This window comes from Phocoena phocoena, chromosome X, assembly GCF_963924675.1.
Source record: "Phocoena phocoena chromosome X, mPhoPho1.1, whole genome shotgun sequence".
Lineage (NCBI taxonomy): Eukaryota > Metazoa > Chordata > Mammalia > Artiodactyla > Phocoenidae > Phocoena > Phocoena phocoena.
This window is the reverse complement of record NC_089240.1, coordinates 28,720,188-28,733,981: the sequence shown is the minus strand read 5'-3', so window position 1 is coordinate 28,733,981 and position 13,794 is coordinate 28,720,188. Positions and strand designations below refer to the sequence as shown.

General features: G+C 37.0%; 1 protein-coding gene across 1 annotated transcript in view; it reads left to right on the top strand.

The window, feature by feature from the left end:
• DMD (dystrophin) overlaps positions 1-13,794 on the top strand; it is a 2,035,184-nt gene that overhangs the window by 285,076 nt on the left and 1,736,314 nt on the right. Inside the window, exon 5 of the mRNA XM_065901098.1 lies at positions 9,427-9,519. Within this exon, the coding sequence (XP_065757170.1) occupies positions 9,427-9,519 (93 nt within the window). The remainder of the gene's footprint in view (positions 1-9,426; positions 9,520-13,794) is intronic.

Genomic DNA, 13,794 nt, shown 5'->3' with positions numbered 1-13,794 from the left:
GTATATGCTTGCCTCCTTTGTCATAGATTAGTTGACCATAGTTGCATGGGTTACATAGGGTTCTTGCTGTCTTTAAAGTGGCATTCTATATTGCCAGGTATAAGATACACGGTATTTATAAAAATGCAAGTTAAATAATATTATATTGAAAGTGTGCATGTCTTTTATCTTACTATGTTGTGAAATCATTTTTGAGGGCAGGTTTATAGAGGGAAGCAAATGAAGCCCTCTAGTATACAGTATTCCATCTAGGAAATTTTGCTTAGTTTAGTTATAAGAGCTACTTTGCCAAAAAGTTTAGTTCTGTACCTTATGTTCAATAAGACTACCTGCATTGAAATTTCTATTTTGCTATGTTTGTTTCAATATTCTTTCACCATTTTAATGTTTATATTTCCTTAATATTATGAGATTTTTTTAAATTAACTGCTTAAAATCTTTAGTGTCAAAGAGGAAATGTATAAACAAACAAAAACACAGTTCGGTTAAGAGTTACCTTGTGATGTATGATTATCATAAATGCATCCAAAATAGAGAGAAATTTTAACTCATTTCACTAGTCTTTAAGCAATTTGATAAAACAGTTCATTTTTTAGTCTTTGTCCTCAACAGTTAATATGTGGTATATGGTGGATGGTGAAAAATATTTAATGGATTATGTAGAGCTTAGTCACTAAAGTTAGGGGGTAGTATCTTTATAGTGTGTTCCCAGTATTAAGTCTTATGATGTATTCTATGTCAAAATGTGCCTTTGAAAGGTATTTTTCAATGTAAATTTCTATATTTGTTTAAAATAAAAAATAACATTTTGAATGTACAGATATGAGAGGGAAGAGAAAAAACCTGCCAGTAGAGACCCAAGGCCACAATGGCCAATGCAGCCCACCCTTGATGTTGTATATATTGAACTATTCATCATTTAATAATAAAAGATTCAATACATGCATCTTTCAATGGCAAAAGTGGGTATGATTTATGCCCATAAGTCTTAAAATTTTATATGAACCTTAAACGTATAAAAGCACATGCTGCAGGGCAGTGAAACTCCTTTGCTTTTTCTAAATTTTTGATCTTTTAAATGCATTACGTTTGGAAGGATTATATAAATACTTGAGGAATTTCTCTTGAACATGGAGAAGTCTGTTTAGCTTGACTACATGATGGCAGATGTTTTATAAAAGGCACTCAGCACATTTAAAAAGCAAATCCTATTTGTCTTGAGTGTTGGAAAGAGATTCTCTATTATAAACAGTTTATGAGAAAAAAATGTATGGATCTGAAAGAACCAAATATATAGAAGGTAGAAGTATCTGCAGAAGGTCTATCAGGAGGGCTGTTTATTTGATAAATCCCAATGCATGGTTTTTCCCTAAATGTTAGTTATTGTTTAAGATTCTGGTTAAGGAAATCCACTCAAACTTTTAAAGATGATATTTCATGGTTCCTTTTATAATCTTACATTCTGTGTGAAGTTATTTTATAAGATTTAATCAGCAGCATTTTTCGGTTATTTAAACGCACATACCAAGACTGATAAGTACAAAGACTGCTTACCCTTAAAGGCCCTTACCCCATGCCTAATGAAAATAAAATCTCAGATTGTATTCTGCATATTAAGGAACAAAAGTGACTCCTCCTTAGGATAAATGTTGAAATCTGAAGTGATCTGGAAGAACCACATCCTTTGAAACATATGAGGAACCTCCTAGCCCTAACCTAATATCAACTGGCTGAATGATACAAGATGTGTTTTCATTAGTCCCTGTAGTTATAAAATGTCCTTCTCAGTGGTTGTCTAAAAAGGCAAGAATGCCATTTATTGGAAAGATGATGGTTCCTTTATTGAATGAGACATAACTTTCTACAGCATCCATGTTAGGAATGCATATGCTTAAATTATTTACAAACTAAAACTGGAAAAGTTTATCCATCTCCCTGCCACCACCAAAAATTTCAAAAGCATGGAAATATTTGTAAGAGATTTATTCCTTAGAACCTTGTCAGATATATCACAGGAATATCACTCCCTTGCATTTATTTACCTTTTTTCTTTTACCTTCTGTTTTACCCTGAGAAGTTCCATTTTCATTATTTGACCTGGTTATTGCAAGTTTTTAAATGTCAAATGTTCCTCATTCCAAAGTCACTTTGTGCAGTTTATATCTGATGAACTCATTCTGCTATTCTTCTTCCTGTAAAACTAATCAAAAATAATATAAACTTTTCTAGGTCAGTAATCTCCTTTCACTAAACCATTACATTTCAGGTTCGTTTTAAATCTTATGGTTTTCCTAAGTATTCTTAAATCTTACATATATCAGTATTATATGTATAAATCCTTTCAATATAACCACCGTGGGCTATCTAAATTTAGCTTGTAGAAAATATTACTGACAATGCTAGATTGCATCCAAGCCTTGAAGGAACTGGGGATAAAACAAAACCTCGGATAAAACAAACATTATTCTCTTGAATGAGCAATGGAAAAGAATTGTTCCTCATGCCCAGTGGTTAGTAAACTCATTTAGTAGGTAGAACACCAGGAAGGAGCAGTGCTCTCTGGAATACTTATATATTAATTGTAGAATTACTAAATATAAATTTTTGTACAAAATCAGATATTTTAGTCTAGCTACTAATGTGGGGACAGAATAGGAAGTCCCTTCAATTCGTGTTCTCACACCTATAAAATGGATAACAATAGACTACTGTATTCCAAAAGCCAATTCCTTAAGTTTCCTAGGTGCATTTTTTTACAGCCAGCTCATCCTAACCCAAGGGATTTTTTCCTATGAGTTCACATTTAAATATTCTGCTGGAGCCACAGTAAGTTTCCATTAATGGTGAGGGAATTCCGTGGTGGTCCAGTGGTTAGGACTGCACACGCTTCCACTGCAGGGGGCCCGGGATCGATCCCTGGTCCGGGAACTACGATCCTGTGTGCTGTGGTGCGGCCAAAAAAAAAAAGCAAATGGTGAGAATTTTCTATATATTCCAGAATTATGTTTGAGTAAAGCATCTTCCACAGATAACACTGCAAAACTCTGAGCCAGAATCTAATGTTACTTTCTGAGTAGAGTCTTAGGCCTGTTTGCAGGAACTCCTAAAGCCAATCTTCATGTGGAGGTGAACTTTTTCTGCAAAAATTCAATGCATGCTATTTAATTTTCACACATAATATCAATTTTCACACCTATTCATTTGGTGTCAGATGCTTTCATTCTGCAAAACAGGGAAACATAACTTTCGGCCTCCTCAGTGACCTCAAGATTGAATATCCTGTTATTTTGTGCTTGTTGCACTCCCCCCCCAACACACACACAGAATCCATTTATTAGCATATATGTCATATAAATGGTTTTTGTTTTGCTTCTAGACAGACACATAATTATTCATTTAACATAGATATTAACATATTTTAATTTTTATTTTCCCTTTTCATAGTTATTTGGAAATTAGATTGATAATCCTTGGAAGTTGTAATTCCAGAGCATATATTAGGAAAAAACTACGTAAAAGAAAGCAGAGAAGCAATTGTGCGGCATGGTGATGATTATTTGAGAAGAGCTAGTAATGATTTAAAAAAATCAATATAATTCATAGCTACATGGTGAGATATGGGGCATTATTAACCACAGCAAGCATACGAAAATTGAGAGTCAAATGGATTAGCCGTGAAAATGAACAAATAAAAGGGATTATTGTTTGGTAAAAGCACTATTCAATAGAACCTGAATAATATGCCATCTGTAGACTATAAAACCTCACAAATTTGTGTTTATAAGATATCACACATGCACACTCACACATACACTGATCATATGAATAGGGAGTTTTTCAGGTCAGATTAGGAAAGAAGTTGGGAAGAAAGTGGGGCAAGCAAAATGGAAAAGAAAACTTGTCTCAAGAAAAATAGGAGAGGCATGTATAAGATCTCATTCATGCATTTGTATAAAATAATATTTGTGTGGTCTTATATATAAAGAAATACAATATTTCTAAAAAGAACAAAAATGAAATGATATATACACACATACATATGTACATATACACAGACATAGAAAACAGTACAAAGATTAACATATAGTTTACCACTCAAAAAATGGGGATAGTTGTGTTTCTTACAACCCAACTACAGGATGACAAAATACCTACCTATGACAACACGACTTGATCAAATATGGACCTTTAGAAAGGAATGATGATTGGTAATAATTGCAGTGTGATAAGATTACCCTCTAAGGCACACGCAGTTGAGAATATATGAGAGTGAAATACCACTTAAAAGCCATGCTACTCACTCACTGCACCCTATGGCAAGCACCACCAACAAAACTGGCCTACTGGGTAGGATAGTATAGTGAGTAACATTGGCAAAAAAAAAGTGAACTAACAAAATATAATTGCAAATCAACAGAAAGTTACATAAATTGGATTACATTATTGTAACTGTCTACAGAATATCCCTGTAAAACTAAGATTTAATACTATGCTCTTATTGTTTATTGAAGGTTGACAAAAGAAATGGTCAAATGGTTATCACTGCATCACTTGTAAAGTTGTAATTAAAGATGCAGTATATTACTATAAAATGCACATTTCTTAGAGTTGAGAATTGTGAAAAGGTTTGTTGTCCCTGACAAAAATGTAAGCGTCCTTGTACTGGTTAGAGACATTTATAATGAATCTCAGGTAGTTTTTTCTCAGTGCCCATAAGAATTAGCCAAGATCTGTTCAACTATTCTGGTATTATTATTTTTCTACCTCATAGTAGCCTAACTTGTTCCTTGCATTCCTTGAGATTTTTTAAGACTCTTCATAATCCTGCCCCAGATTGTTTAACAACTTCACACATGCCACCTTGTCCCTGAGTACAACACTTCTAATTCCCAATCATGTAATATCTTTTACGCTTGCCCCCCATATCCTTAGTCACATGTATCTTCTTGGCATGCCTTCCACACACACACCCTTTATTTGTTCCAGTTTTATACTCCTTCTTTACAGATTCGGTCAACACTGAATATTTCCTCTTTCTTTTGCTTACACTGTCACAAAAATTTCTTTTTCTCTACTGGGCGTCCATGAGACACAGTTGCCTACCTAAGTTTTTCCAGTGGTTATAAATAAGTTTTATTGGAACACAACTATGCACATTCCTTTAGATATTGTCTAAGGTGTGTGTATGTGCCAGTGACTTCTTTTTATTATTTATTTTTATTGTGGTAAAATGTACATGTCATGTACATTACCAGTTTAAACATTTTTAAAAATTGGTGTACCATTTTTAAGTGTACAATTGAGTGGCATTAGTATTATACATTCCCCTATGTATGCAACCATCACCACTATCCATCTCCAGAACGTCTTCACCATCCCAAACTGAACCTCTTACCTGTTTAAAAAAACTCTGTAATCACCTCTCTCTTAGCCCCCGGTAACCTCTATTCTACGTTCTTTCTCTATAAATTTGACTATTCTAGGTATCTCACATAAGTAGAATCATATAATATTTTTTATTTTATGGCTGGATAATTTCACTTAGCATAATGTTTTCAAGGTTCACTGATGTTGTAGCATGTATCAGAATTTCCTTTCTTTTTAATATTGAAGAATACTCCGTTGTATATATACACCATGTACTCTTTATCTATTCATCTGTCAATGGATATTTGGATCATTTCCACCTTTAGGCTATTGTGAATAGCTGTGAACATTGATGTATAAATATCTGTTTGAGTCTCTGCTTTCAATTCTTTTGGATATATACCTAGAAGTGAAATTTTTGGATCCTACCTAATTTTAATTAACTTTTATTTTGTGACCTGCTATTAGCCCGTGAGCTTTTTGACATTAGGGGTTCTACCTCAGTCTTCTTTATCAGGCCTAAGCACAGTCCCTGATATAATATAGATTGGATTTTAAAAGGGGATAAATAAGTGGAGGAATCATCTCCCTACTCACACAGAGAACAAGCTTATGAGAGTGGATAGGGGCAGCTGGTATCTAAGTGCCTGCTGCTTGCTCTTAGTCTCCCCAGGATGATCCCTATGGCAAGTCTAAACTTAACTACCAGCAGTGGTTCCCCAAGTATATCTATTTTCTAGAAATCACATGTTCTTTATTTAAATAATTGAATCTTCAAAAATATATGGTGTGATTCTCACTGTCACTATAATTAAGTTCCAGAAAGCAGGAGTATTTTTCCCTTTTGTGTTCTAAGTATATCAGTGCCTGACATATGAATTTGTTGAATGAATTAATCAGTAAACCAATTCTTAAAGTTATAGCATCTTTTCCACATGGAGAATCCCTCCCCTCTACTGCCACATGAGGAATCCCCAGATGAAATGTAGATGATGGTGCTTTCTTGTTCAGGAGTTATTCATCTCCCCTGGGATCTAAATTCTAGAAACTTGTTGTATCTACTTTGTATAATTAAAATGAAGGTATCATGGCAAATTATTGTTTGCATGTATAGGAAAAAAATCTATATGAATGCCCAGTAATTTGAAATTCTGATATTTACTTCAGCACTGAATTAGGAAAAATTTGCATGGGGTACTACTAAAATTCAGCTGTCCAACGAGAAGCATCTGCATTGTAGAAATAAGCAGACGTGTAATGTGTTACAATGGCAGTATCACCTTGACTTTCCTATACCCAAGAAAATCAAGGTCTTTCACCTTAACCAGCTTTCAGGACTTCTGCTCATCCACTCTTCAATACAGCCTTACTTAAATGTCCATTTATATGCTGTCCATTTACTTCAGGCTGACTTCTCTGTAATGTCCATGTGGTACCATCCTCACATGTAATCTATTGCATAGCTTAGTAATGCCCTCTACTATAAATTATGTGTGGAATTAAACTATGGACTTGTATCTAGATCTTTTATCCTTATTTCAATGATTCTACATTTTTCTGTATCAATTACTTGTTTTAATCCAATCCACCAATAATTTGTATATAGTTGGGATATAAAAAGAAATTTAAGTATTAGATTATCCATTGAACCTACAAATAAGTTTACGTGGGGAGTAATTGGGAGTGATTTGGCAATGAAACTGAAGAGTAGCCTTTTTATTCTTTTCATCTGGATTTCCCACATAGCTTCATAGTTTTAAAAGTTATAATTAATAGGATTTAGAAAATTAAGATGAATGATAAAGAATATATTTTAACATTGAGTGAGAAAATGGTAAACCCATCTTATTGGAGGAAGAGACAAGAGGGAAAGACAGATCCAAGTGAGACTTAATTCAGTAAAGGTTTAGAGCCTGAGAAAATGAAAGGTTTAACCAAAATGAATCTCGGCTATTTAGTGAAGCTCCCTAGACCAGGATAAATGGGAAACTCTCTCAGATCAATACCCTCAGGACAAGACAAAATGGCAGAGTCCTGGAGACAGCCAAAAGAAGAGGCAACCAAAGGTATCAGTGAGCCTAGGGATAGTAAGTAGGGAGAGAAATCTGAATTCTCAGCCCTCAACCCTTGCTCTGACAGTTTCACCCCCATTGTATAGACCTTAATCTGAAGTTGCATATTTGCTTTATTGTGATATTCTCTCTTTTTAAAGCATCCCTGGATACTCATTTTTAAAGTTAACCTTTTTCTTTGAGATAATTGTAAATTCACATGTAGTTATAAGCAATAATACAGAAAGATCATGTGTACCCTTAACGCAGCTCTACCCCAATGGTAACATACATTAATATTATAGTATAATATTACCATGGACATCAACATTGATACAATCCACCAGTAGTATTTATGTTTCCCAGGTTTTACTTGTACTTGTGTGTGTGTGTGGCCACGTGTTTTTAGTTCTTTACAACATTATCACATGTGTACATTTGTGTATCCACCATCAGAGTCAAGTGCAGAACAGATCCATCATCACAAGTATCCCTTGTGCTACCCTTTTATAAACACATCCACCTGCCCCTCCCACCCCACCTCAGTTGCTAACCTCTGGCAACTGCGACTCTGTTCTCCATTTCTGTAATTTTGTCTTTTCAAAGCTGTTAAATAAATAGAATCATACTGTATGTAACCCTCTGTGATTGGCTTTTTTTTCCACTCAGCATAATGCCCATGAGATTCACGCAAGTTGCTGCATGTATCAATAGATGTTCCTTGTCATTGCAGAGTGGTAGTCCACGGTATGGATGTACCAATATGTTTAACCATTCACCCTTGTATGGCATCTGGGTTGTTCCCATTTCTTGGCTGTTACAAATAAAGCTAGTATGAACACTTAAGTATAGGATTTTGTATAAACAGAAGTTTTTATTGCTTTAGAATAAATGCCTGAGAGCCCAATTGCTGGATTGTATGGTAAGCACATGTTCAATTTTGTAAGAAACTGCTGGAAATGTTTTCCAGGGTTGCTGTACTATTTACATTTCCACCAGCAAAGCATGAGTGACCCAATTTCTCTATAGCCTTATCAGCATTTGATATTGTCACTATATTTTTTAAACTTTTTCCATTATGATAAGTGTGTAGTGTTAACTCTTTATGTTTATAATTTGCATTGCCCTAATGGCTTGTAATGTTGAATATCTTTTCATGTGCTAATTTGCCTGATGTGTATGTGTAACCTGACTCCACCTAAAAACGTTAGGAGCAAGAAGGACAGGAGATGGGATTTGTCTTGAAAAAATAAAACTCTGCCAAATTTTAATTCCCAAACCCAGTCCTAGATAGAGAAAAGAGAGCTGGCCATTAGCTCCATTGTTTAGTAGAGTTCTAACATGTATTTCTAAGGCAAGGACATTTTAGTCAGATGCAGTCACCCCTAATTACAATAGCACTCCTCTGAGCTAGATAAAAGTATTGATGAAATTTCTATTTTTGAGTTTCAATTATGTCCTAGGAAGCACTTTTTAATTTTAGGCATCCTTTATGAGTTATCATTATTATATATTTTATTTGGAGATACTTTTTTTGCGGTTCGCGGGCCCCTCACTGTTGTGGCTACTCCCGTTGCGGAGCACAGGCTCGGACTTGGCAGGCTCAGCGGCCATGGCTCACGGTCCCAGCCGCTCAGCGGCATGCGGGATCTTCCTGGACTGGGGCACGAACCCGTGTCCCCTGCATCGGCAGGCGGACTCTCAACCACTGCGCCACCAGGGAAGCCCTGGAGATACTCTTATTGGACTCTTTAATCTGCAGTAATTTATTTATACACTAAAAGTACACTCATTTCCTATCTCTTTGTAAATGTGTTTGGGGACACTTGTTTGTTACAGAAAGTTCAGTTGCAAATGTAGTTTGTTTCATTTTTAGATTATTTTTAAAAAGCTATAATGCTGCTTAGGCTCTGGAAATAGATAAATGCAATTACCTTTGCATTTTGTTTTCTTTTCAAACAGACATTTTGTCTCCTTCCTTCAAATGTTTCCCCTTTATCTTTAACAGGTTGATTTAGTGAACATTGGAAGCACTGACATAGTAGACGGAAATCATAAACTGACTCTTGGTTTGATTTGGAATATAATCCTCCACTGGCAGGTAAGAATCTTGATGATTTTTTTTTTGGTGGGGGAAGGTAACGTTGCTGATCCTTCCTTTCATTTTTACCATTGATTTGCAAAACCTGTATATCCCTAACAATACACAGCACATCTCCATAGTGCTGCCTTTTAAACTGGGATGATTGTCATCTGCAATGTGAAGTATCAGCAGATTATAAAACAGGTTCTAGCACATTCGCAGGAATATTTTTCTAAATTTTATTTCACTGGGTACAGATGAGGCAAAAGAAAAAAGAAAACTTTTCACAAATAGGTCTTTTGTAACTCACCTAAAAGTAAATCTGCATAGTTTTGTAAGAAGAGGGGTATTTTTCCTGTTAATCACTATCAAATGAATAAGACTTTGTGAATCGTGTGTATTCTCAGTGTAAACTAATGCCAATAAAAGATTATTGGGATATCATGATCTGTATATGTGTTATACAGAAAAACTTACTTCATGGTCTGATTTGGAAATTGCATTTTTTCTGAACCACCTCAGCACAGGGTCTTCTGAATGCCTATATTTACTGGTCCTCTGCAAAATGGATCACAGATCATTGGTTTAGTGAAGAGTATATATTTTCTTAGACCGACAGGAGCTTAAGTTTTAACTTCCTCATTTACCATCTTAGTGACATTGGATATAATGTCATCCCTTTCTGGGCCATAATTCCCTCACTGTCAAAAGTGAAAAAAAAATAATGAACACGTATATTTCTTGTCAGGATTAAATGAGTGAATTACCATAAAGCACTCAGTACGGTGTACCATTTTCCTTAGAGGCATATCATACTAATAACTTTTTTTTTCCACTCATATTTTAAGAATTTGGAGGGTAAATGAGATGCCGGCTCTTTTTACTGGTAGAGATTACTTTTTTATATAACAGCTTTTTTTGAGATATAATTTATATATCATAAGTTTACCTGTTCTATGTGTAAAATGCAAAGTATACCAAACTGGTTTAGTTCTGTTGCCCAGCACTTCTCAAACTATTTTGAGGAAGAAACAATTCCCCCCATCTGTCAAACATTTTAGGATATTTACAGAGTTGTACAATCATCACAACAATCTAACTTTAGCACATTTCCACCACACTAAAAATAAATCTCATGTCCATTTACCATCACTCTCCTCTCCCACCCCCAACCCTAGGCAACCATTCATCTATTTTCTGTCTCTATATATGCCTGCCTTTTTGGACATTTCATACCAAATGCACTCATACAATATATATTCTTTTATATCTGTCTTCTTTCACTGAACATAATCTTTGAGGTCCATTCCTATTGTAGCAGGTATCACTACTTCCTTTAGTAAGGTTGACTTTTAACTTGAATTGTAGGTTGGTCCTGCTCGGAGTCAGACAGTATGTAGACCAGAGGTATACCTACTGAACTCAGTACCCATATTTTTCTCCCAGTTGACTCCCATATCTTTTATTGTAAACACTCTGAACTGGCTCAGTCCTATTTCACAGCAATATGGGAAGAGAGGGAGAACAACCATAGCGGCTGACAACAGAGAATAGCTCATAAGAGCCTCAAATGAGCCCAAGATTCTCAATTCTGGGCGTTTTTCATGTAGTGATGGTGTCAAATAGAACCAGCAAGGCAACATAGCGTCCCCCACCAAACTGGTTTCCTTCTGTTGCTCAGTCCTTATCAAACTATCTTGAGGAAGGAGCAGTATTTCCCCCCTTTTCCATTGTGTGTAAATTACAATAAAACTGAAGCATTAGAAAAATGAAATAAAGAGACACATAAAACCCAAGCTTTTTTTTTTTTTTTTTTTTTTTTGGCGGTACGCGGGCCTCTCACTGTTGTGGCCTCTCCCGTTGCGGAGCACAGGCTCCGGACGCGCAGGCTCAGCGGCCATGGCTCACGGGCCCAGCAGCTCCGCGGCATGTAGGATCTTCCTGGACCGGGGCACGAAGCCGTGTCCCCTGCATCGGCAGGCGGACTCTCAACCACTGCGCCATCAGGGAAGCCCCCAAGCTTCTTTTTTATCATTAAGCTCAACCGACATAAATAGGACTCTGTAAAATTGCTATGGAAGTTTCTAATGGACTATCAACTATTGTATTGATATTTATCTTATGGCCTCATAACAAATTGTTCATGGAGAGACCCCAGCTTGCAGGAAACACTTTGAGTTGCACAGATGGCAGTCATGACAAAGCCAGCAGGAGGACTTAGGTGTGCTCAGAGCCCCAAAAGGCTATTTTAATTGTATTTATCACCCAAACTGTCTCTCATATGATCTCACCCTTTCTTATCTCCTCAAAACCCTTTCCAATTCCCTCTCAACTCACTGCAGGATAGAGTTTAAAACTACCCTGTCTGATATTTTCTTCATTTGCTTGTGCGTGTGCTCATTTTTTTAAATTATCATGTGGAAGGGCTTTCACATCAGGAATACCAGAAGGAATGCTTTTGCAGTCTTTCCTGGTCTGAGACTTCTCTTAGAGTCTTCTGTTTTCCATCTATGTCCTCAAATCACCATATCCTTGTGATTGCAAGGATGTAGACTCTTCCCAGCCTCTGCCTCTTTATCTTATCTCTCTTCTATCACACTGCCCTGTTCTACTAAAACTACTAAATCACTTTTTAAAAGTTCCTCCTGCTCGATACTCCTCATCATAACCCAATGAATCGCAGAAGATATTTTCACCAAGAGTGCGTATTTGCCTTCTTATAAAATAGTCAAAGAAGCCCTTGAGTCTCAGTAAAGATTAAAGGACACACTGGCCAACCTAAAGTACTTTCCAGATCTAGGAGATTAAGAATGACATGAAGAGATAGACAGATGTGAATCTTTGGTTCCAGTGTCATATACTATGTTATTACTATTGCTGTGGAGGCCTGCTCTCTGAACTTGCAGAAACTCAGGAATGCCAACCCCATTTCCCCTGTCCCTGTTTTTCTGGTTTCTACTTAAATGAAATGATTTGCCTGAAAAATAATGCCTGTATCGAGGAGTAAGCAGCTTTGAGCAAAATTGTGAAGTAGACAATGTGTGTTAGGTGTCCCTTTCTTCCTTCCTTTTAAAGTGCAAACCATCCTTTTTAGTGGGGGCAGGGGGTCACCTCGGTTCTGGGAACCAGCTGGAGATAAAAACATATCCTGCTAATGAAGCTGAATCTGGCCTCTGTACCCTGACACCAAATTAATTCTCAGAGACAGAGTTTTGGGTGAAGTAGAAAAGAATATCTTTATTGTTTTGCCAGGCAAAGGGGGCCACAGCGGGCTAATGCCCTCAAAACTGTGTATCCCAACCAGGAGGGGGTAGTGAGGAGTTTTATAGTAATTGTTCAAAGAGGGTGTGATCAGCTTGTGGACATTCTTCTGATTAGTTGGTGGTGAGGTAAGTGGGAGTCAGCATCATCAAACTCCTGGTTCCAACCCGTCTGGGGTGTGGGTGCTTTTGGGCAGCACACTGTTAACTTCTCCCACCTGGTGGAGGTTTCAGTATCTGCAAAACAGCTCAAAGATATTGTTATGTGTATCCCTTGAGGGGGAACCAGGACCTTGTCCCAAGGCTGCACTACTGTTGCTCTTGACTGCTCCTCCCTTGTCTCTGCATCCCCTCCCTTCCCTAATTAGCAACTGTTTAAATCTGCTCGTTGGAACTCAGGGAAGGTCATGGAGGCTGAAGGAAGCCTATTTCCTGTAATCAAGAAATGGGGGACACAGAAAGGCTTTTGTGCCCAGGAGTCCCACAGGGTCCTGCTTGGTATCACTAACAGTGGTGTGCTCTCAAGGTCAGACCCCCACCTTTGCTGGCTACCTCAAAAGAAATACTCAATTCCAGGGCTCCTTTACACTGGAATGTTTATGTTATTTATTATGTGCACAACAGATAAGAGAAAGATGGATTTTGCACTGCTGAAAGCCCTTACTGTAACCTCCTGCCTACCTAGTGCCTTCTGGGCAAAATAGGTCTCGATCTTCTGAAGGTCTTTCACACACTACCATCCATCCCTTGTAGAAGACTATTCCTCCCTCTCTTCAGTCCTACCCCTCTGCTGTAACTCCTTTTAGTTACAGGATGGATTCTGGGAAGCAGACTCAGTTTGGCAAGCAGGTTGTTCATGGATGCACACCCAAAAGCCTTCTTGAACTCCATGGAGAACTGGGAGCTAGAATGAGCCTTTAGAGTTGTCATGAGTGGGGCTGAAATGGTTGAGTCTTTATACAATTTCCCTTCATCAGTTAATAAGGTGTGCTGTCCTAGGAGGGATGTCACCATAGGTGACATGCTTGTGCTA